Genomic DNA, 25166 nt, shown 5'->3' with positions numbered 1-25166 from the left:
ATTATTAAAGTTTGTATCAAACAGAATATCGCCCTATAAAAATGATTAGCTCACGAATTACAATGATATGCTCCAATGTGTATATACATGTCGTCAACGAAGGGAGTTAGCTCCCTTAGAACAACACCGTATCACACCTGCGCGTGAAAGTGGTGAATTGTAAGCGGGTGATAGAAAGTTATCAGGATAACTGGACTTTGAACGTATCTGATCGAGATCACGTACACCCACTAGGACGTCTGACAGTCGTTCACGCTGTTGGCGTTCAGGAAGGACATTGTCAACGAGCACCTGCTAAGCTATGGGTGTCTACTCCTACGTCCGCTCGCTGTCTCGATGGCGCGGGGCAAGCCTGCTTCTTGCAATTCTAGGCATGATGAGACTCATGCAGGGGATTATAAGATACCGAAGAATGTTCAAGTTTTACAACAGTCTACCCGGCGAGCCCGACTTCCATTGGATATGGGGAAATTTGCATAAGGTTTGTCCCATATATTCATGGTTCTGTTCAAAGACGATTTTAAAGGAACCATTAAATTTCATGCCTCATATTAGAGAATCTCTACTTCACAGGGTTTATGCATTTGACCGAGTTGGTAACTCGTTGTTGATAATACCCTCTCGTCATTTCAACGACTGTGTTTTAAGAAATCGGTCAGTGATCTGGGTCAGGGACATGTATTTAAGGTCAGATTGAGTGTGACTTAGTACAATTTAAATAAGACGTGGTTTCATTTTGTTATCCTGTTAAGGAGAACTGTCGTCACACACACTGATATATGCACATCGGATCCTTCCTAACTCGAACCTTTGTTACTTGTTTTTTAGGGGTTAGGATAGCAAAGTAGGTACATCGTTCACTCGTCACGCCGAAGGTCCTGGTTCGATTCCTAACTTGGGTGTCCCTTTTTGGTGTCCCCCGCCGTGGTATTGGTGGGAAATTCCTAAAAGCGACCCCAAAAATAACGTGTAATATGTATCTATATGACATATTTCGGTATCTCCATCAAGCTCCGGGGTGAATAGGTCTTCAGTATCCCATTCTTGCCGACTATGCTTGTAGTAAGAGGCGACTAACAGGATCGAGTGGTAAGGCTCGCTGATTTGGTTGATGCATGTCATCGTATCCCAATTGCGCGGATCGATGCTCATGATGTCAGTCACTGGATTGTCTTGTTCAGACTCGATTATTTACAGACCGCTGGAATATTGCTGAGTGCGGCGTTAATTATAAACAATAAACAAACAAAACAGTATCACCATCCAATATTATAGTGTAGTATACAGAACGCGAGTTTGGTAGTACAGTATACTTGTAGAGAAACTGGGTCTGCCACACAAGCACGCAGTGTATGGTATGCGATAAGAGGAGACGTTCTGTTTAACTTGAACTCGTTCGCAGACACGTGCGTACACGTGACCTTATCGCCGTCTTACCTCGCACGTGATTAAAAGTACTGAGCATGCGCAGAGAGAAGAGAAGGTTTGCTACTACAATTTTAATATAAAAAGATCGGAAAAAAATATATTCCAAAAAATTATGAATAATAAATGTTTATAATAATAATAACAACTTATGTTTCCCGAAAGAGTGTATGTAAGTGTAAAAAAAGGCCAACTAATTCATTACCGAATACTAAATATACAAAGCGAATTTCGAGTAGATATGATTTTAGAATGGTATAAATCTGTTGAATAAGTTTTGTTGTGTCTACAAATGTGTTGTTATACAAATTTCTAAACCTATTATTCTGGACCATGTCCGCAGTATGTACTACGATGCCAAACCGAGCTTTATTTCCAAACTATTGCTGTTGCTCGTCCTGAACTCATCTGCGTCATTTAAAATATACAGGTCATGTTTCAATCTTTCTTTTTTTTGTAAATTGCACAGGAGACGAGTCTTTGTATTCATTGAGAAATTCGATATAATTATGCCCAGGAAAGCCATCGACAACACTTTTAATGTACATGCTCCACGTGTCAGGGATACTGCTTGCCCCTCGTCAGTCACCTGATGAAGATGCAATATGTAGCCCTGAAAACTTTTGTCCTGTTGAAAGGGCACGAGTGAGTGAGGTAGTAAGGTTCTACGCCGCTTTTGGCAATATTTATTTCAAGATACATTTTTTTGCTTCATATTGCTTCATAATTCTTGTCCAACTGAAAAACGTGAAAACATGATAATCAGTAGTTATGAACACTGTAGTTTGACAGTGAGTGAGTGAGTATGGATTTACGCCTCTTTTAGCAATTTTCCAGCAATATCACGGCAGGGGACCCTAGAAATGGGCTTCACACATTGTACCCATCTGGGGAATCGAACCCAGGCCTTCGGCGTGACGAGCGAACGCTTTAACCACTAGGCTACCCCACCGCCCCTGAAAGGACAAGAAGTAGCCCCGAAACAATGTGACCTGATGACGCTGTGTATGCATAATAACGAAGATGTTTCATAATATTCCAGGTCACAATGTACAGGAGACATTAGAAAGCTCATGTCGGATTCGTTCTCAATCCAGTCGAGAGACCTAGAAATCGTCTCTTCAAAATTCAAAACTATAGTAAACCTAAAACATGTCTTCTGCACAGTAGCTTCTCACATCACCCCGTGTGTCTCACGGCAGTAATGTGGTCGGGAGTCGTCAACTTGAGTGAGTCAGTGGGTTTGGTTTTACGCCGCTTTTAGCAATATTCAAGCAATATCACGGCGGGGGAAACCAGAAATGGGCTTCACACATTGTACCCATGTCGGGATTCGAACTCGGGTCTTCGGCGTGACGAGCGAACGCTTTAACCACAAGGCTACCAAACCGCCCCTCATCAACTTGAAGCTCAAGACTCGTGAAGATCCGGGGTAGAACAGGTCTTAAGCAACCCATGCATGTCTTAAGAGGTGACTATGCTTGTCATAAGAGGCAACTAACGGGATCGGGTGGTCAGGATCGCTGACTTGGTTGATGCAGGTCATCGTATCCCAATTGCGCGGATCGATGCTCATGATGTTACTCACTGGATTGTCTGGTTCAGACTTGATTATTTACAGACCGCCGTCATATATTTGGAAAAGTGCTGAGTGCGGCCTAAAAACAAATAAACAAACAAACAAACAGAAGCTACAGCTGTATCCCGAGTCATCCAGCATATATTCATCATTATTGTACTAGATGTGCAATCAACTGCATACTAAACATTTTAGCTTAAGAATGACTTTTCAACTACTCTAGTATATGAAGTACGAACTGTTGATACGCACGGGAATATGGCGCCCTGTCCACTCATAGTATATACCCAGTCCTTCCCGACCACACATTGATCACAACACTTACCATGATGTCAATATCATCTGAAATCACCATCGTACATCATGTGTGACTAATCAGTCATTGCCTTCATCAGATCTTTACTTCAATGCGATGCTGTGCGTGAAGATCTGACGACACTTCCATATATAGAAGACCGCCTCCGTGGTCTAGTGGTAGAGCGTCCGCCCGGAGAGCGGAAGGCCCGGGGTTCGATCCCCGGCCGCGTCATACCAAAAGACGTTAAAAAATGGTACTTGTTGTTACCCTGTCTGGCGCTCGGCATTAAGGGGCTAAAACAAGGACTGGTCGGCTCGGAGTCAGTATACTGTGTCTGAGTGGGGTATTCATGTTAAACTGCGGCATGGTATCTCAGTGAGCTAGCACCATAAATCGGCATCAGTCCGGAAGTGCAATAATCTTGGACGCGACGTGAAACCCCATTTCACCTCACCTCCATATATAGAAGGTCGCGTCAGCTGAACCCTGAGCGAACTTTGACCCAAGGATGTGTGATTTCTTGAGCCAATCAGATGTCAGATTTCAAAAACAATTCGGCTTCTTTGTTTTCATCATTAGGGAACTTCTATTTTTCACTCAGCAATATTCCAGCTGTATGAAGGCAGTCTGTAAACAATCGAGTCTGGACCAGACAATCCAGTGATTGATACCATGAGGATGCGATGACATGCATCAACAAATTTCAGGGAGCGTGACCACCCGATCCCGTTAGTCGCCTCTTACGACAAGCATAGTCACCCTTTCCAAGAATGGGTTGCTGGAGACCTATTCTACCCCAGATCTTCATGGGTCCAGACCTTCTGACCCATACCTCCTGATCTACGCTTACTAACTCGCACCTACTAACCCACGCTAACTAACCCTAGCCGACATACCCACACCTACTGTGCCACCTGATTTATGAACCCATGCTTATTTACCCATACCTACTAACCCCAGCCTAACTCACACGTAATAACCCCCACTTACTAACCCTCACGCATACTGACCCTCCCCTACTAACTCACACGTACTGACAGGGGTGACAGTAGTCCAGTCATTATATAATCCGTAATTCCCTGTGCACAATTATCTCCCTTTGTCGAGTCAGGATTTGCTGATTTTAAGTTTCATCTCCATACCTTTGTTTAAGAATTTCACAACAGTAGTAAATGTCTACCACATGCGTTAATTTCGACTTTCCCCGCACGTTATGCCGCCACACTGGTATAACTGAAACACCGTTGAAAGCGGCGTTGACCCCAACTCACTCACTCACTCACTCACTCACTCACTCACTACTAACAAGGGCTTTGTGTTAAGGTGAGGGGCAAGGCGACAGAGGTGCGGATGGAGTACATGGATGGTTTGATGAGGAAACACAAGTACTTCTATAGGCTGTGGCAAGGAGCGTTTAGACCTCTCATAATGTGCTGTCACCCCGATTCAGTAAAGCTCCTTCTAAAAACATCAGGTTAGTTCTCGTGGTGTAACGCTCCCCATTTCCCCCTTAGCTTTCCAGAGACACCGAGGAGCGGATGAAGTACATCAATGGGTTGATGCTGAAGCATCCACGTTTCTTCCGAATATGGGCTGGTCCATTCAGGCCTGTTGTGACTCTTCATCACCCAGACCTTGTCAAAGAGTTGCTGAAGACCTCAGGTTAGATGGGACGCTGCCTTATACGGGGCGGTGTGTGTGTGTGTGTGTGTGTGTGTGTGTGTGTGTGTGTGTGTGTGTGTGTGTGTGTGTGTGTGTGTGTGTGTGTGTGTGAGAGAGAGAGAGTGTGTGAGTGTGAGTGTGTGTGTGTGTGTGTGTGTGTGTGTGTGTGTGTGTAGTGTGTGTGTGTGTAGTGTGTGTGTGTGTGTGTGTGTGTGTGTGTGTGTGTGTGAGTGAGTGTGAGCGTGTGTGTGTGTGTGTGGGGGGGGGGGGGGGGGGGGGTTGTAATCGCTCTTCGGTACTGATTAAACATGATGACATTCAACAAGCACATGGACGGATGATGTTTGAACATGTTCTCTTCAGCAACCTAATTAAATACAAACACTCCAACGTGTATTGGTATCGGTCATTATTAGGTGGGGCCCCACACACCCAAAATTCACATAGTTAATGGACGTTCATACCTAGGTGTCCAAGCAAGTATGTATAGAAACCTGCTGTACCATAACACGTACAGACTATAGCAGATATATACAATTATCGTTATTCGTTGAAGAATCTGGCCTTCTGATTGGCGAGTGTCTTATATTTAAGAGTGCGTGAGTGAGTACGGTTTTACGCCGCTTTTAGCAATATTCCAGCAATATCACGGCGGGGACACCAGAAATGGGCTTCACACATTGTACCCATGTCGGAATCGAACCCGGGTCTTCGGCGTGACGAGCGAACGCTTTAACCACAAGGCTACCCGACCGCCCTTATATTTAAGAAATAAATGACGAGTGTAAGTTGTTTATCGCTCAATATAAGATAGCTACGCGATAAATCGCAAGAACAATGAAGAGCGAAGCGTGGTTTATTTAGGAGATAAAACATTGTTCTATCATGACGTCATTTGTGGGAGTTGTTTATCGTTCAATAAAACGCTGCGCCCCTCATGGTTTATTCACCCTGCGGTGTTTTTTTGTACGATAAACAACTCCCACTCGTCGTATATTTCTTATATAAGATACTAACATTGTGTACAGCCTCATAATAGGGCGTTAATAAAATGTACACGCTTTAAAAATATTTACCCGTATTTAAATAATGACGATTCCCTGATTATAGTCCGACCTCGGCAAGTCGGACAAGTCCATTTTATTAACAGGGGGGTTACGTTTGGTCTTTCCCGGATATTTTCACAATCTTCACGTCGACTATCTGTACCTTGTCTCCCAATACCTATTTAAGAAATAAATGACGAGTAAAAGTTGTTTATCGTACAAGAAAACACTGCAGAGAGAATAAACCATGAGGGGCGCATGTGATTTATAGTACGAAGAACAACTACTACGAGTCGTGTTTTTCTTATAAGAGATATCAACATTATGTAGAGCCTCTTTAAAAATGTAAATAAAAACATTTACCCGTATTTATATAATGATGACTCCCTGAATAGAATCCGACGCGGCAATGTCCATTTAATGAACAGGGGGGTAAAGTTTGGTATTTCCCGGATATCCTCACAATTTTCACGTTGATTGTCTGTACCTTTTCACCCGTGGCGATTGTCATATCTCTCTCACTTTTGAAGCTTTCGTTCGGCCACTGCATTTATCTACGTTGCCCAGCTACATCTATGGGGAACAACTCACTTGACACTTCCCCCTAAAAAATAACGTCGTCCAATATGTGACGTCATCAAGTTGCGAACGCATATTCGAATCTCCAGAAATGACGTCATGATGGAACAATGTTTTATCGTGAAATAAACCACGCTTCGTTCTTCATTGTTCTTTATAGCGATTTGTCGCGTTGCTGTCTTATATAAACACATACGAGTCGCTTGACCGACCTTTACGGACATGATGACGTCACTTGCTTGTCACGTCAGAATTGATCCTGTTTGCACTTCAAGTTGTCATACTGAAAGTCCAATGGCAGTCACAAGCTAAATCCTGTTGTCACACACAAACATATCAAAGAAACTATATTTCTTGTCACTTGTGAACCCGTAAGGATAAATTCATTACATGTGTCACACGGGATTGAACGTTCGTATACACCCCGTTTTTTTGACTGATGAACCTTCACATTCGTGACCAACTCGTGTTATTCCGGGACAAGCCGAATAGCAGGTTACGGAAGTGGGCGAGTGGTGACGAATGGAACCTTCAGTGTCGTGATCTTCGAGCCATTCACCTCGTACATGCTCATGATGTCAATCACTTGATTGTCGGGTCCACAGTCGATTATTTGTAACCCGCCGTCATGCAGCTGGAATATTGCTGAGTGCGGCGTTAAACAACAAAAACAAACAGCTCGAACAAACCCTTACACCCTACAAGAGACACGTAACTCACATTATCGTGGAACGGGTACACAGATTTCAATGGTATTTCCAGAACCCAAGCCTATGGCCGGAGCCTACCAGTTTGCAGTGCCCTGGCTTGGGGAAGGGTTGCTGATAGCCAGTGGTCAGCGCTGGGCGCGTTCCAGGAGGCTGCTGACCCCAGCCTTCCACTTCGACATCCTCAAGCCATACATGGAGGTGTACAACAAAGCGGCGGACATATTGCTGGTGAGGACGTATAGATGTAGTGCTGGTGAGGACGTACAGATGTAGTGCTGGAGAGGACGTATAGATGTAGTACTGGTGAGGACGTATAGATGTAGTGCTGGTGAGGACGTATAGATGTAGTGCTGGTGAGGACGTATAAATGTAGTGCTGGTGATGAAGTACAGATGTAGTGCTGGTGAGGACGTATAGATGTAGTGCTGGTGAGGACGTATAGATGTAGTGCTGGTGAGGACGTATAGGTGTAGTTCTGGAGAGAACGTATAGATGTAGTGCTGGTGAGGACGTATAGATGTAGTGCTGGTGAGGACGTATAGGTGTAGTGCTGGTGAGGACGTATAGATGTAGTGCTGGTGAGGACGTATAGGTGTAGTGCTGGTGAGGACGTATAGATGTAGTTCTGGAGAGAACGTATAGATGTAGTGCTGGTGAGGACGTATAGATGTAGTGCTGGTGAGGACGTATAGGTGTAGTTCTGGAGAGAACGTATAGATGTAGTGCTGGTGAGGACGTATAGATGTAGTGCTGGTGAGGACGTATAGATGTAGTGCTGGTGAGGACGTATAGATGTAGTACTGGTGATGGAGTATAGCTGTAGTGCTGGTGAGGACGTATAGATGTAGTGCTGGTGAGGACGTATAGATGTAGTGCTGGTGAGGGCGTATAGATGTAGTGCTGGTGATGGAGTATAGATGTAGTGCTGGTGATGGAGTATAGATGTAGTGCTGGTGATGGAGTATAGATGTAGTGCTGGTGATGGAGTATAGATGTAGTGCTGGTGATGGAGTATAGATGAAGTTCTGGTGAGGACGTATAGATGTAGTGCTGGTGATGGAGTATTGATGTAGTTCTGGTGAATGAGTATAGATGTAGTGCTGGTGATGGAGTATAGATGTAGTGCTGGTGATGGAGTATAGATGTAGTGCTGGTGAGGACGTATAGATGTAGTGCTGGTGAGGACGTATAGATGTAGTGCTGGTGATGGAGTATAGATGTAGTGCTGGTAAGGACGTATAGATGTAGTGCTGGTGAGGACGTATAGATGAAGTGCTGGTGAGGACGTATAGATGTAGTGCTGGTGATGGAGTATAGATGTAGTACTGGTGAGGACGTATAGATGTAGTGCTGGTGAGGACGTATAGATGTAGTGCTGGTGAGGACGTATAAATGTAGTGCTGGTGAGGACGTATAGATGAAGTGCTGGTGAGGACGTATAGATGTAGTGCTGGTGAGGACGTATAGATGTAGTACTGGTGAGGACGTATAGATGTAGTGCTGGTGAGGACGTATAGATGTAGTGCTGGTGATGGAGTATAGATGTAGTACTGGTGAGGACGTATAGATGAAGTGCTGGTGAGGACGTATAGATGTAGTGCTGGTGATGGAGTATAGATGTAGTACTGGTGAGGACGTATAGATGTAGTGCTGGTGAGGACGTATAGATGTAGTGCTGGTGAGGACGTATAGATGTAGTGCTGGTGAGGGCGTATAGATGTAGTGCTGGTGAGGACATATAGATGTAGTGCTGGTGAGGACGTATAGATGTAGTGCTGGTGATGGAGTATAGATGTAGTGCTGATGAGGACGTATAGATGTAGTGCTGGTGATGGAGTATAGATGTAGTGCTGGTGAGGACGTATAGATGTAGTGCTGGTAAGGACGTATAGATGTAGTGCTGGTGAGGACGTATAGATGTAGTGCTGGTGATGGAGTATAGATGTAGTGCTGATGAGGACGTATAGATGTAGTGCTGGTGAGGACGTATAGATGTAGCGCTGGTGAGGACGTATAGATGTAGTGCTGGTGAGGACGTATAGATGTAGTGCTGGTGAGGACGTATAGATGTAGTGCTGGTGAGGACGTATAGATGTAGTGCTGGTGATGGAGTATAGATGTAGTACTGGTGAGGACGTATAGATGAAGTGCTGGTGAGGACGTACAGATGTAGTGCTGGTGAGGACGTATAGATGTAGTGCTGGTGAGGAAGTACAGATGTAGTGCTGGTGAGGACGTATAGATGTAGTGCTGGTGAGGACGTATAGATGTAGTGCTGGTGAGGACGTATAGATGTAGTGCTGGTGAGGACGTATAGATGTAGTGCTGGTGAGGACATATAGATGTAGTGCTGGTGAGGACGTATAGATGTAGTGCTGGTGATGGAGTATAGATGTAGTGCTGGTGAGGACGTATAGATGTAGTACTGGTGAGGACGTATAGATGAAGTGCTGGTGAGGACGTACAGATGTAGTGCTGGTGAGGACGTATAGATGTAGTGCTGGTGAGGACATATAGATGTAGTGCTGGTGATGGAGTATAGATGTAGTGCTGGTGAGGACGTATAGATGTAGTGCTGGTGATGGAGCATAGATGTAGTGCTGGTGAGGACGTATAGATGTAGTGCTGGTAAGGACGTATAGATGTAGTGCTGGTAAGGACGTACAGATGTAGTGCTGGTGAGGACGTATAGATGTAGTGCTGGTGGGGACGTATAGATGTAGTGCTGGTGGGGACGTATAGATGTAGTGCTGGTGAGGACGTATAGATGTAGTGCTGGTAAGGACGTACAGATGTAGTGCTGGTGAGGACGTATAGCTGTAGTGCTTGTGAGGACGTATAGATGTAGTGCTGGTGAGGACGTATAGATGTAGTGCTGGTGGGGACGTACAGATGTAGTGCTGGTGAGGACGTATAGATGTAGTGCTGGTGAGGAAGTACATATGTAGTGCTGGTGAGGACGTATAGATGTAGTGCTGGTGAGGAAGTACAGTTGTAGTGCTGGTGAGGACGTATAGATGTAGTGCTGGTGAGGACGTACAGGTGTAGTGCTGGTGATGGAGTATAGATGTAGTGCTGGTGATGGAGTATAGATGTAGTGCTGGTGAGGACGTATAGATGTAGTGCTGGTGAGGACGTACAGATGTAGTGCTGGTGATGGAGTATAGATGTAGTGCTGGTGAGGACGTATAGATGTAGCGCTGGTGATAAGTAAAGGTTCTAATGCTGGTGATGGATTATAGGATTTAATGTCAGTGAAGGAGTGCAGGATTTAGTATATTCTTCAGCGTGAAAGACTGAGTTTTCTGAAGTTGAGGAAAGTGATATTTTTTATTGAAGTGAACATAACACTTGATATTACTGCAATGAACATAACACTTTGACTGAACTATTGTCATACAAGAGTTACCTTCCTTCATATCAATCACTAGATTGTCTGGTCCAGACTCGATTATTTACAGACCGCCGCAAAAAAGCTGGAATATTACTGTGTGCGGTGTTAAACAACAAACCAACCATCCAACAACCAACCCTTCAAATTGTCTCCCTTTATCGCGAGTGTCTAGCCCGTACACAAACTGTTGACGTCCGTTTTAAGTTAGTTCCACATTGACAAGGCAAAATAATGACACATGGTCAGTTATGGAGTAAATGTCGCTTCTCGCCGTTTGTTATTCTCTCGAAAATGTTTCGTTATAAACTATAAATTTCTCATTTGACTCGTCAATCGAGATTGATCTTTTCGCAGTGCGCCACTTTTGTTACTTGACCAGCGTCTATTCTTTCTCTTCCAACAGCGCTCACGTAGCTTTCAATGATTTTTTAAAAGTCGATTTTGTATATTATCATATCCAAATGTATAATGAAACATTTCTTCACGCTACTTATTAGACAGCTATAGTGGCGGCGTTAAACAACAAACAAACAAACAAACAAACCAACCTATCTGCCCCCACCAGCCACGTGTTTCCCTTTTAGCATACCTTTTTTTCTCAGCTGCAGTTCCGTGTTATCATTGAATGTTGTTGAGTAGACATGTATAATTAAGTGAAGCTTTTCTTATTTGCAGGGGAAAATAGCGCGTTACGAGGAGAAGGGCGAGAGTTTTGAGGTGTTCGGCCATATCAGTCTCTGCACGTTGGACGTCATCCTGAAATGTGCCATGTCATTCGACGACAATATACAGATGAAAGGGTGGGTACATATGACAATATACAGAGGAAAGGGTGGTACATGGTGACAATATACAGACGAAAGGGTTGTACATGGTGACAATATACAGATAAAAAGGGTTGTATATATGACAATATACAGACGAAAGGGTGGTACATGGTGACAATAAACAGATGAAAGGGTGGTACATGTTGACAATATACAGATGAAAGGGTGGTACATATGACAATATACAGATGAAAGGGTGGTACATGGTGACAATATACAGATGAAAGGGTGGTACATGGTGACAATATACAGACGAAAGGGTTGTATATATGACAATATACAGATGAAAGGGTGGTACATGGTGACAAGATACAGATGAAAGGGTTGTATATATGACAATATACAGATGAAAGGGTGGTACATGGTGACAATATACAGATGAAAGGGTGGTACATGGTGACAATATACAGATAAAAGGGTGGTACATGGGGACAATATACAGACGAAATGGTTGTATATATGACAATATACAGATGAAAGGGTGTTACATGGTGACAATATACAGACGAAAGGGTTGTATATATGACAATATACAGATGAAAGGGTGGTGCATGGTGACAGTATACAGATGAAAGGGTTGTACATGGTGACAATATACAGACGAAAGGGTGGTACATGTTGACAATATACAGATGAAAGGGTGGTACATGGGGACAATATACAGATGAAAGGGTGGTACATGGTGACAATATACAGATGAAAGGGTGGTACATGGTGACAATATACAGATGAAAGGGTGGTGCATGGTGACAATATACAGATGAAAGGGTGGTACATGGTGACAAGATACAGATGAAAGGGTGGTACATGGTGACAATATACAGATGAAAGGGTGGTACATGGTGACAATATACAGATGAAAGGGTGGTACATGGTGACAATATACAGATGAAAGGGTGGTACATGGTGACAAGATACAGAGGAAAGGGTTGTATATATGACAATATACAGATGAAAGGGTGGTACATGGTGACAATATACAGATGAAAGGGTGGTACATGGTGACAATATACAGATGAAAGGGTGGTACATGTTGACAATATACAGATGAAAGGGTTGTATATATGACAATATACAGATAAAAGGGTGGTACATGGTGACAATATACAGATGAAAGGGTGGTACATATGACAATATACAGATGAAAGGGTGGTACATGGTGACAATATACAGATGAAAGGGTGGTACATGGTGACAATATACAGATGAACGGGTGGTACATGGTGACAATATACAGATGAAAGGGTGGTGCATGGTGACAATATACAGAGGAAAGGGTGGTACATGGGGACAATATACAGATGAAAGGGTGGTACATGTTGACAATATACAGATGAAAGGGTGGTACATATGACAATATACAGATGAAAGGGTGGTACATGGTGACAATATACAGATGAAAGGGTTGTACATGGTGACAATATACAGATGAAAGGATGGTACATGGTGACAGTATACAGATGAAAGGATGGTACATGGGGACAATATTCAGATGAAAGGATGGTACATGGTGACAATATACAGATGAAAGGATGGTACATGGGGACAATATACAGATGAAAGGGTGGTACACATGACAATATACAGATGAAAGGGTGGTACATGGGGACAATATACAGATGAAAGGGTTGTATATATGACAATATACAGATGAAAGGGTGGTACATGGTGACAATATACAGATGAAAGGGTTGTACATGGTGACAATATACAGATGAAAGGATGGTACATGGTGACAATATACAGACGAAAGGGTTGTATATATGACAATATACAGATGAAAGGATGGTACATGGTGACAATATACAGATGAAAGGGTTGTATATATGACAATATACAGATGAAAGGGTTGTACATGGTGACAATATACAGATGAAAGGGTTGTACATGGGGTCAATATTCAGATGAAAGGATGGTACATGGTGACAATATACAGATGAAAGGATGGTACATGGGGACAATATACAGATGAAAGGGTGGTACATGGGGACAATATACAGATGAAAGGGTGGTATAAGGTGACAATATACAGATGAAAGGGTGGTACATGGTGACAATATACAGATGAAAGGGTGGTACACATGACAATATACAGATGAAAGGGTGGTACATGGGGACAATATACAGACGAAAGGGTTGTACATGGTGACAATATACAGATGAAAGGGTGGTACACATGACAATATACAGATGAAAGGGTGGTACATGGGGACAATATACAGATGAAAGGGTTGTATATATGACAATATACAGATGAAAGGGTGGTACATGGTGACAATATACAGATGAAAGGGTTGTACATGGTGACAATATACAGATGAAAGGATGGTACATGGTGACAATATACAGACGAAAGGGTTGTATATATGACAATATACAGATGAAAGGATGGTACATGGTGACAATATACAGATGAAAGGGTTGTATATATGACAATATACAGATGAAAGGGTTGTACATGGTGACAATATACAGATGAAAGGGTTGTACATGGGGACAATATTCAGATGAAAGGATGGTACATGGTGACAATATACAGATGAAAGGATGGTACATGGGGACAATATACAGATGAAAGGGTGGTACATGGGGACAATATACAGATGAAAGGGTGGTACATGGTGACAATATACAGAGGAAAGGGTGGTACATGGGGACAACATACAGATGAAAGGGTGGTACACATGACAATATACAGATGAAAGGGTGGTACATGGGGACAATATACAGACGAAAGGGTTGTACATGGTGACAATATACAGATGAAAGGGTGGTACACATGACAATATACAGATGAAAGGGTGGTACATGGGGACAATATACAGATGAAAGGGTGGTACACATGACAATATACAGATGAAAGGGTTGTACATGGTGACAGTATACAGATGAAAGGGTGGTGCATGGTGACAATATACAGACGAAAGGGTGGTACATGGTGACAATATACAGATGAAAGGGTTGTACATGGTGACAGTATACAGACGAAAGGGTTGTACATGGTGACAATATACAGATGAAAGGGTGGTACATGGTGACAATATACAGATGAAAGGGTGGTGCATGGTGACAATATACAGACGAAAGGGTTGTATATATGACAATATACAGATGAAAGGGTGGTGCATGGTGACAATATACAGATGAAAGGGCAATTGGATGGGTAAGGGGTGAATCAGTTCTGCCTTGTATGTCAAAACTATGTCTTAAACAGCTACATACTATTAGTTTAAGTTCATTTCCTTCCCGACATTGTCATGGACAGGTCCTTTGTTGTCACGGCTTCTCGAGAGCCGACTCTAGCAAGGATCTGGTTGTCACAGTGTTCGACCTTGCTGACTGTGTGTCCTCTTGTCCCCGTGTCCGGGGTCACTGCTCACGGTTCCAGCTACTTGTTTGCCTGGTGAAGTCCGACCCAGTCCTCAAGGCTGAAACATTGCTGACTGTGGCATGAAACAACAACCACTAACTTGCACCTGATACTACCGTCACCGGATGCTGATATTATCATCTTACTTCTTTGCTTCCAGGGAAAGTCATCCATACGTCGTCGCCGTAAATGAGCTGTCGGAGATGTGGTTCGAAAGAGGAAGGTTTGCAATGCGTTATAGGAATTATCCTGTGTTGATACTACTTTCTGTGACGTAACATAACTGTTAATACGAGGTCACGTAACTGTTAACATGAGGCACGTGAATTAACATGAGGACACGTAACTGTTAACATGAGGACACGTAACTGTTAACATGAGGACACGTAACTGTTAACATGAGGACAGGTAACTGTTAACACGAGGACACGTAACTGTTAACATGAGGACAGGTAACTGTTAACATGAGGACACGTAACTGTTAACACGAGGACACTTAACTTAACATGAGGACACATAACTGTTAACACGGGGACATGTTACTGTTAACACGAGGACACGTAACTGTTAACATGAGGACAGGTAACTGTTAACATGAGGACACGTAACTGTTAACATGAGGACACTTAACTTAACATGAGGACACGTAACTGTTACCACGGGGACATGTTACTGTTAACACGAGGACACGTAACTGTTAACATGAGGACACGTAACTGCTAACATGAGGACAGGTAACTGTTAACATGAGGACAGGAAACTGTTAACACGAGGACACGTAACTGTTAACAATAGGACAGGAAACTGTTACCACGAAGACACGTAGCTGTTGACATTGAGGACACGTAACTGTTAACATGAGGACACCTAGCTGTTATCATGAGGACACGTAAATGTTAACATGAGGACACGTAACTGTTAACATGAGGACAGGTAACTGTTAACATGAGGACAGGTAACTGTTAACACGAGGACACGTAACTGTTAACAATAGGACAGGTTACTGTTACCACGAAGACACGTAGCTGTTGACATTGAGGACACGTAACTGTTAACATGAGGACACGTAGCTGTTATCATGAGGACACGTAAATGTTAACATGAGGACACGTAACTGTTAACATGAGGACACTTAACTATTAACATGAGGACACATAACTGTTAACATTGGGACACGTTAGTGTTAACATGAGGACATGTAACTGTTAACACGAAGACACGTAACTGTTAACACGAAGACACGTAACTGTTAACACGAAGACATGTAACTGTTAACACGAAGACATGTAACTGTTAACACGAAAACACGTAACTGTTAACATGAAGACACGTAACTGTTAACACGAAGACACGTAACTGTTACCACGAAGACACGTAACTATTAACATGCTAGCCCTGTGGCTTCTGTTCTGGCAGGAACCCCCTCCTGTACAACGACTTCGTCTTCAGCTGCACCAAGATGGGTCGCAGGTTCAAGCAGCAGTGCGACTTCGTCCACTCCATATCGGAGAACCTCATCAAGAAGAGACGCGAGACCCTGGTAAGTGTTCATATCCCGCTGTGATTGTTTGATAAACAGGAGGATAACTCTGTCTCGTGTCACGCCGCATTATCATTAGCGCTGCGATGTTGAAAAACTTGTTGATCTGGGCTCTGTTCTTTGCAAAGCTACATGGTGCTATAACTTACAATACTGTTTTGTTTCTTTATTTGACGCCTCAAACAGCGATAGTCCATCTGTACGATGGAGGCACCATCGAGTCTGGATCAGACAATCCAGTGATCGATATTATGGACGAGCGAGTGAGTGAGTTGGGCTTAACGTCGCTTTTAACAGTATTCCAGTTATATCACGGCGTGTCAGCCTAATGTTGGAGGAAAGCACGAAGTGATGCAGGTCTCAGACGTTTACCACTTCGGTGTAACCCACGAGCACGGGTATGGTGCCGACAAACCTAGAAACATAATCGGGGCGAACTGGGATTCGAACCCACAATCATAGGTTTCTGGCGTGCCCAAGGGCCGCAACTCTGCACAGCGAATCGCGGCGCTTTAGACGACTGGGCCACCCGTGCCCCCTATTATGGACGATCCATACTGTCGGGGAACGACACACAATCAACCCCTCCCTACCCCACCCTTCCATACCCCACCTTACCCTGCCCTACCCCATCCTACCCCATCCTACCCCACCCTACCCTGCCCCACCCTACCCCACCCTACCCTGCCCCATCCCTCCCTGCCCCACCCTACCCTGCCCCACCCCTCCCTACCCTACCCTGCCCCACCCTACCCTACCCCTCCCTACCCTGCCCTACCCTACCCTGCCCCACCCCTCCCTACCCTACCCTACCCTGCCCCACCCCTCCCTACCCTACCCTACCCTACCCTACCCCTCCCTACCCTACCCCTCCCTACCCTACCCCTCCCTACCCTACCCTACCCTACCCCTCCCTACCCTACCCTACCCTACCCTACCCCACCCTACCCTACCCCTCCCTACCCTACCCTACCCTACCCTGCCCCTCCCTACCCTACCCTACCCTACCCCACCCTACCCCACCCCTCCCTACCCTACCCTACCCTACCCTACCCCTCCCTACCCTACCCTACCCTACCCTACCCCACCCTACCCTACCCCTCCCTACCCTACCCTACCCTACCCTGCCCCACCCCTCCCTACCCCACCCTACCCTGCCCCATCCTACCCTACCCTGCCCCACCCCTCCCTACCCCACCCTACCCTGCCCCATCCTATCCTACCCTACCCTGCCCCACCCTACCCCACCCTACCCTACCCTACCCCACCCTACCCTGCCCCACCCCCCCCTACCCCACCCTACCCTGCCCCACCCTACCCCACCCCACCCTACCCTACCCTACCCCACCCTACCCTACCCCACCCTGCCCCACCCCTCCCTACCCCACCCTACCCTGCCCCATCCTACCCTACCCTGCCCCACCCCTCCCTACCCCACCCTACCCTGCCCCACCCTACCCCACCCTACCCTACCCCACCCTACCCCACCCCACCCTACCCTACCCCACCCTACCCCACCCCTCCCTACCCCACCCCACCCTACCCTACCCCACCCTGCCCCACCCCTCCCTACCCCACCCTACCCTGCCCCATCCTACCCCACCCTACCCTGCCCCACCCCTCCCTACCCCACCCTACCCTGCCCCATCCTACCCTACCCTGCCCCACCCCTCCCTACCCCACCCTACCCTGCCCCATCCTACCCTACCCTGCCCAACCCTACCCCACCCTACCCTGCCCCACCCTACCCTGCCCCACCCCACCCTACCCCACCCTACCCTGCCAGACCCTACCCTACCCCACCCCTCCCTACCCTGCCCCACCCGTGAAGTGACCTCTTACGACCAGCACAGGTTCGGGATAGCAAACAAGTTACTGAGGATGAGAAAGATAACGGTGGAAACAGTAGGTAATAACCTGGCCATGAGTCACTACCTTCCTCATCTACTTGGTGGACTTTGACATGGCCCAGGATAGCAGTCATATCATGGCCGACAACTGGATGGAGGAAATCTTCAAGTGACGCAGCACGCAAGCAGTTGCTAGGACTAATGCCGGTTTTATAGTGCCAACCCACTGAGATACCATGGCACAGTTTAACATGAATACCCCACTCAGACACAGTATACTGACTCCGAGCCGACCAGTCCTTGTTTTAGCCCTTAATGCCGAGAGCCAGGCAGGGTAATGACAACTTAAACAACTTTTCGTATGACACGTCCAGGGGATCGAACCACCGAACTCTCCGGACAGACGCTCTATCCACTACACCACGGAGGCGGTCTCTGGACAGACGCTCTATCCACTACACCACGGAGGCGGTCTCTGGACAGACGCTCTATCCACTACACCACGGAGGCGGTCTCCGGACAGACGCTCTATCCACTACACCACGGAGGCGGTCTCCGGACAGACACTCTATCCACTACACCACGGAGGCGGTCTCCGGACAGACACTCTATCCACTACACCACGGAGGCGGTCTCCGGACAGACGCTCTATCCACTACAACACGGAGGCGGTCTCCGGACAGACGCTCTATCCACTACACCACGGAGGCGGTCTCCGGACAGACGCTCTATGCACTACACCACGGAGGCGGTCTCCGGACAGACGCTCTATCCACTACACCACGGAGGCGGTCTCCGGACAGACGCTCTATCCACTACACCACTGAGGCGGTCCCACTAGAGTTTGAAGGCAGCTCGGTGACTACTCAGCATTCACGTTCTTAACAGAGGTCAAAGTGTTTTGAAAGAGAGTGAGACAGCAATACTATTTTGTTGTTAAAATCATTTCTCTATATTATCTTTGTGAACTGATTGTGTCCGCTTTTATAAACATTACACAAACAGTTTCTGCGAGTTTCAGGACAGAGAGGGACCTGCAAATAAGAAATACCTGGACTTCCTCGACGTCCTGCTCACCGCCAGGGACGACGCCGGGGACGGCCTTACCTCCATGGAGATCAGGAACGAAGTCGACACATTTCTGTTTGAAGGTGAGGGTCGCTAGACACTTCGTCTCAAGCTGTAGTAGTTGGCGGAACTAGCCGAGAGAATCCGAATGGGTTACTAGCTGGATGAGGCAGTGTTATCCCACCTGCTCAATAATATTGCAGTTATCAAATATCGAAGGAAGGTGAGCTACCTTCCCTCGTTGTTATACCTTATCTTTTAACACAGAATAATAATCTTTTATTCTTTCCTTTTAGGATAGTTTATGTTTGCAGACTTGACAATAATGTTATCCCAAATATATGGTCATCGGATTATTTATCTTAACACGTGGGTTTTTCAAGGCCATGACACTACAGCCAGCGCCATCTCGTGGATCCTGTACTCGCTCGCCACACACGCTGACATTCAGGACAAGGCGCAGGCGGAAGTCGACGCCATCTTGGACGGGAAGGACTCAGAAGTTATAGATTGGTGAGGAATCGTTTAAAAGAGCTTCGAGAGTCTCGATGCGTAACTGATGAGCGTGCCTTGGACAGTATGTAATCTGGAGACGGTCTACATCCTTTTTGTACTGAGAGGAAAGCATGGGGGTTTGTGGTTGAAGGGTTCATTCGTCTCGCGGAAGAATCAGGTCGAGTCCACACAAGAGAACAAAGAACCCTTTCGGGAGAATATTTCAAGAATGTTCCGTAACTCTCTTTTCCACAATTTATAATAATATTCTTTAAATCCCATGAACTGTGAAACCCGTTAATCCGAATTGCAGGGGGCGGGGGAGCCTAGTGGTTAGTGTGTTCGCTCATCACGCCGAAGATCCGGGTTCCATTCCCCACATGGGTACAGTGTGTGAAGCCCATTTCTGTTATCCGCCGCCGTGATATTGCTGTAATATTCCTTTAAGCGGCATAAAACAATACTCACTCACTCGCTAATTCAGATTGCACCAAACCCCCCGAAAAATCGTCTGAATCATCATATTTTAAAATTAACGTATCGTAGATCGCTGTCCTTTAGTATGTAGATGTTCACAGCAAACCTCCTCTGGAAATGAGACTAACGTGGTCGGGCCATCGGGGTTTCACTGTAATAAACCATCTGACTTATGCATCCTAAACCCAATTCAGCCATCATGTAACAATATACTTCAAACTGTTGAGTTCCCTTGAACTTGTGCAATTTCACTAAGATCAGATCTTAGTTCTCGCTACCAATAAACAATCAAACAGCAGTAGCGAGAACTAAGATCCTTGGTCTTCAGCAACCCATGCTTGGCATAAGAGGCGACTATACTTGTCGTAAGAGGCGACTAACGGGATCGGGTGATCAGGTTCGCTGACTTGGATCGATGCTCATGATGTCAATCACTGGATTGTCTCTTCCAGACTCGATTATTTACAGACCGCCGTCATATACCTGGAATATTGCTGAGTGCGGCGTTAATAAACAACAAACAAATAAATGATGTTAATGAGACTGGGAACTTGTAGGAGCGAACTGCCGGAGTTGTCCTATCTGGCCTGCGTCATCAAGGAGGGCATGCGACTCCACTGCCCAGTCCCCTTCATCCAGCGTCAACTCACCCAGCCCACCACCATCGACGGCACCACCCTCCCCAAGGACACCGTGTGCACCGTGCACCTCCTCAACCTCCACCACAACCCGGAAGTGTGGGAGGACCCGTGGGAGTTCAAGCCTGAACGCTTCTTCCCTGAAAATATGAAGGACAAGGACAACTATGCCTTTGTGCCCTTCTCAGCTGGTCCCAGGTGAGTGGGTTGTTTGTTTGTTTGTTTGTTGTTTAACGCCGCACTCGGCAATATTCCAGCTATATGACGGCGGTCTGTAAATAATCGAGTCTGGACCAGACAATCAGGTGATTGACATCATGAGCATCGATCCACGCAATTGGGATACGATGACATGCATCAACTGACCACCCGATCCCGTTAGTCGTCTCTTACGACAAGCATAGTTACCTTTTACGGCAGGCATGGGTTGCTGGTTGTGCACTGGGGGCGATACTTTCGAGGACCTTCTTATGTCCTCAGGCGCGTTATAGCAAATAATCCGTACCTTCAATACAATACCACACCAAAACCCAAGCCTATATCTAAAGACGGACCCATGGCGGTGTACGGGGATGCCCCCCCCCCCCCCCCCTCTCCCGATCTCCTCTCCTATCAGACACCAGCATCCGGATCCGCCTCTAGGTACACTTAACCAATACGACGCCGTTCGTCTCGCCTGTAACCTTTTCGCCGTAGGGGGCAACTAACCAGCTCGGGCGATCAGGGGTCCGTTCCTCAAAGCCATCGTAGCGCTGAGGTTACTTTGACTCCCATACTTTGACATAGACGTACGACTTACAACTGGCGTTGCGCTACGATGCCTTTGTGGAATGGAGCCCTGGCTCGGTGACGTAGCATCCTGACACCAATCACCGGTTTGTCTAGTCCTGACGCGATGAGTGAGTCAGTGAGTATGGTTTTACGCCGCTTTTAGCAATAAATATTTCGGCAATATCACGGCGGGGAACACCAGAAATGGGCTTCACACATTGTACCCATGTCGGGAATCGAACCCTGGTCTTCGGCGTGACGAGCGAACGCTTTAACCACTAGGCTACCCGACCGCCGCCCCCCCCCCCCCCCCCCCCCCCCCCCCCCCGACGCGATGAGGTGATGTGAAGTGGAGTTTAAATCGCGTTCAAGATAATTTCATGCACGGGTGTGTGTGGCTGCTTGTACTTGTCTGAACTTATGCCGGTTGTATCTTATAGTGCTAGTTAACTGAGATACCATACCACAGGATTACCCAGTGTACAGACTGGTATCTTTCATGTCTTTTAGTATAACGCGGCGAGGGGATCGAACCACCCACCTGCCAGCACACTAGAATAAGTACATGCCGTTGTCATATAGATGGAGTTTTGTGAGGAATTTGACGTTAACCACTTATTTTTCTGACCCATATCTGCTGAAAAGTGAAGGTCGTGCGAGAAATTCGGTTGCGCGTCACTTGATCTGCCTCTTACTATGAAATTGCGCGGTGATGTAGAATATTACAATTCCTATCTTAGGGTGAAAAATTAATTGCAAATATAAGATTAGTTTGAAGAGCAGACACTGCAAAGTGTTGTCCAACTTTTTGCCGTGCGTTCAAAAACAGACCTTTTGCCGCACCGACACTTTGACAGCTTTATGTTTACCTGTAATTAGTTAGAAATGCAGATAAATACCACCGGTTGTGCTTGATGTTGTGTCAGTCATGGCGTCACGCAGACCAGAAACTTCGACAATTCCTGTTGCGTTTATCAAATCGTTGTAATGTATCTCTTTTTGAAGTCTTGTTACGATACATTCCCCATGCATATTCGAAAACACATGAAGCAATGTATGCAACAAATAGACGAATGGATCTCTCAAAATAGGAGAAAATGCTACACAGTGTAAAATCTGAATTTTTCTTTGTTTACATTTCAAACAAGTGAGGTTTTCTGAGCACAGCGTTCGTTTTCACATAAGCTTCATTTCGCATCTTTCGTATGTCTTTTTAGTAAACACAATCCAATGTGGCGGAAAGTTCAATTCAGCGTTAATGTTTGCGTATTTTGCTAAACACTTCTAGTATTATTCGCGACAATTCAGAGTGATCATTGGTGATTTTATAAATCACAGATACCTGTCATCACGAATATGCAATTTTTATTTTTGAATAGTTCTCCGAGTAACTTAATTTCCGATATTGAGATGCAGAACATACGCGACATAACGCCGTGAATAGTGCTTCAGTAATTATGTCAAAAGAAGCGATATATACGATAAACCTAATTTTCAGAGGTCGTTTTCAGTAATTCTGCTTTGTCTAAAATCACAGTGCGGATGGTATTACAGAATAGAGAATTTACTGCACAATCAAGCACCGTGAAGCGTTTGCGTGATGTATGTTGAATTTGATTCTACTTCAAAGTGAGGGTTGTAGAGGAGGGACATATCCTGTGGCATGGGGTTAAACAACAAACAAAAAACTTAACCAATAACTCACCACACCACGTCTTCTCATCTCCGGGAGACTGTAGATATAGTCTAGCCTTACCAGACACAATGTGAGTTCTCCATGGTAAGTCTATCCGCCCAGCAATGGTTAATATGGCTGCGGCATGACAGGGTTAGGTCGTGTGTTAGTGGATGACGTCAGAGGGGAGATGAAGGAGAACATGATGTAGTGATGGAGACTTGTCCTGACTCCGTGCTATAAGTCAGCTCTCACCAAAAGCATAACAGAAATTTGTCAATTCCAGAAACTGCATCGGACAGCACTTTGCGATGAACGAGGAGAAGGTTCTGCTTGCGCGCATCCTTCACAGGTATGTGTGTGGAGTTTAGACGACGTCCGAGGTTTATGAATATACCTAGGAATAGCTCGACCAGATTGTAAACCGAATAGAAAGGAATACCGAGGCTCTATCCTAGAGGCTTTGCAATAATATGCTTGATCTAACTTAGGTATAATTAAAAAACAAATGTGAAGAAAATGTGTCAAATATAGAGCAAGCGCATAGGTCTGTAGTTATATTGTATCCTGTTATGATTCGATTATTATATATATTAACAGGAATATAGGATATCTACGCGATAAATCACATAGAAACATGAAGAACGAAGTGTGGTTTATTTCACAATAAAACATTGTTCTATCGTGACGTAATTTTTGGAGATTCCATTATGCGCTCGCAACTTGATGACGTCATATATTGGACGAGGTTATTTTTTTAGAGGGAAGTGTGTAGTGAGTTGTAGATGTAGAAGAGCAACGTAGATAAACTTTATGGCCGAACGATCGCATCCAAAAGTGGGAGATATGACAATCTGTTTTGGGAGAAAAGGTACAGATAATCGACATGCAAATTATGAGAATATCATGTATTCATAAATGTTGTAGATACCGGTTGGAGATAGACTCGGCTTATCCAGTCAAGAGGAAAGTGGCTGCTGTAATGAGGTCGATGACGGGCATCCGGGTGTTTGCCAAACTAAGGCAGAGGAGTCAGTGATGGCGGACAGAGAAAACTGGACGCGGTGCGGTGGAGGAGGGGAAGGAGTGTTCGTGAGCAGCCATTGAGCCTTTACAAACCCGAGCCGACATTGTGAACGGATTTGTTTGTTGTCTGTTGTGGTTGAAACAGATTTGTCGGTTTTGAGAACTTACTGGATTCTCGGGGATGTTTGACACACCAGATTAACAAACCGGAATAACAAACCGGTGTGCGTGCTGAATATTCAAAGAACCTATTTTAGGTGGTCATATCCAATAACATTCCCTGTTATAAGTTGTTTGGTCGTATTATTGTTATGAATGAATCGTTGACATGTGTAGAATGAACTTTCAAGTGTATTAAAATTAAATTTTCGTTGTGTTCATTGAAATTCCTGCATTCTGATTAGCTGAATTGGTCACGAGTCATTGCATTTATTTCCCAATGAATGTAAAACATTAAGCCACGCCCACCGAGGCGCACTACTTTTATTACTGCGGAATGTCGGGGAATCCCAAAATTACAGTCGAGAGAATGCCCTTTCTGCTCACGTGTATCGTCATGCACAGGACATTTAGCGACTTTCATGCATATCTATTGTCCAAACTACCCTTTGAAACCGAAGGCCGCGAATGAATGAAACAGCAAACGTGCAGGCTCGATCGCCTGTTTTTTCCCCGCTCGCCTCGGTTCAACTTTCATGTCTTCGGGTTTCATTTCTAACTAGCATTTTTCTCAATT

At 45.3% G+C, this 25166-nt stretch overlaps 1 protein-coding gene across 2 annotated transcripts; it reads left to right on the top strand.

The window, feature by feature from the left end:
- Positions 1-120: 120 nt before the first annotated feature.
- Positions 121-24808, top strand: LOC124148228 (leukotriene-B4 omega-hydroxylase 3-like). 2 transcript variants are annotated; one of them, XM_048382936.1, is made up of 11 exons: positions 121-481; positions 4626-4776; positions 7352-7527; positions 11369-11493; positions 15051-15113; positions 16307-16430; positions 19302-19431; positions 19732-19861; positions 20878-21156; positions 23691-23756; positions 24332-24808. In XM_048382936.1, exons 1-11 carry the CDS (start codon positions 302-304, stop codon positions 24441-24443), a joined length of 1536 nt encoding a protein of 511 aa, XP_048238893.1. In that variant the 5' UTR covers positions 121-301; the 3' UTR covers positions 24444-24808. The 2 variants fall into 2 exon arrangements, with proteins under 2 accessions (XP_048238893.1, XP_048238895.1); XM_048382938.1 differs by lacking the exon at positions 4626-4776 and adding an exon at positions 4817-4964 and having other exon boundaries at positions 122-481.
- The last annotated feature ends 358 nt before the right edge of the window (positions 24809-25166 follow it).

The sequence above is a fragment of the Haliotis rufescens genome, unplaced genomic scaffold (genome assembly GCF_023055435.1).
Source record: "Haliotis rufescens isolate VD_foot unplaced genomic scaffold, xgHalRufe1.0.p SCAF_42, whole genome shotgun sequence".
Lineage (NCBI taxonomy): Eukaryota > Metazoa > Mollusca > Gastropoda > Lepetellida > Haliotidae > Haliotis > Haliotis rufescens.
The sequence above is the reverse complement of the archived record's forward strand: the minus strand, read 5'-3'. Positions and strand labels throughout refer to the sequence as shown.

Excerpts from the sequence above, each read along its gene's own strand:
- LOC124148228 (XM_048382936.1), top strand. The coding sequence starts at position 302 with ATGGGTGTCTACTCCTACGTCCGCTCGCTGTCTCGATGGCGCGGGGCA. Across the intron at positions 16,431-19,301 it reads AGAAGAGACGCGAGACCCTG|GACAGAGAGGGACCTGCAAA; the intron begins GTAAGTGTTCAT and ends TGCGAGTTTCAG. Across the intron at positions 19,862-20,877 it reads GACTCAGAAGTTATAGATTG|GAGCGAACTGCCGGAGTTGT; the intron begins GTGAGGAATCGT and ends GGGAACTTGTAG.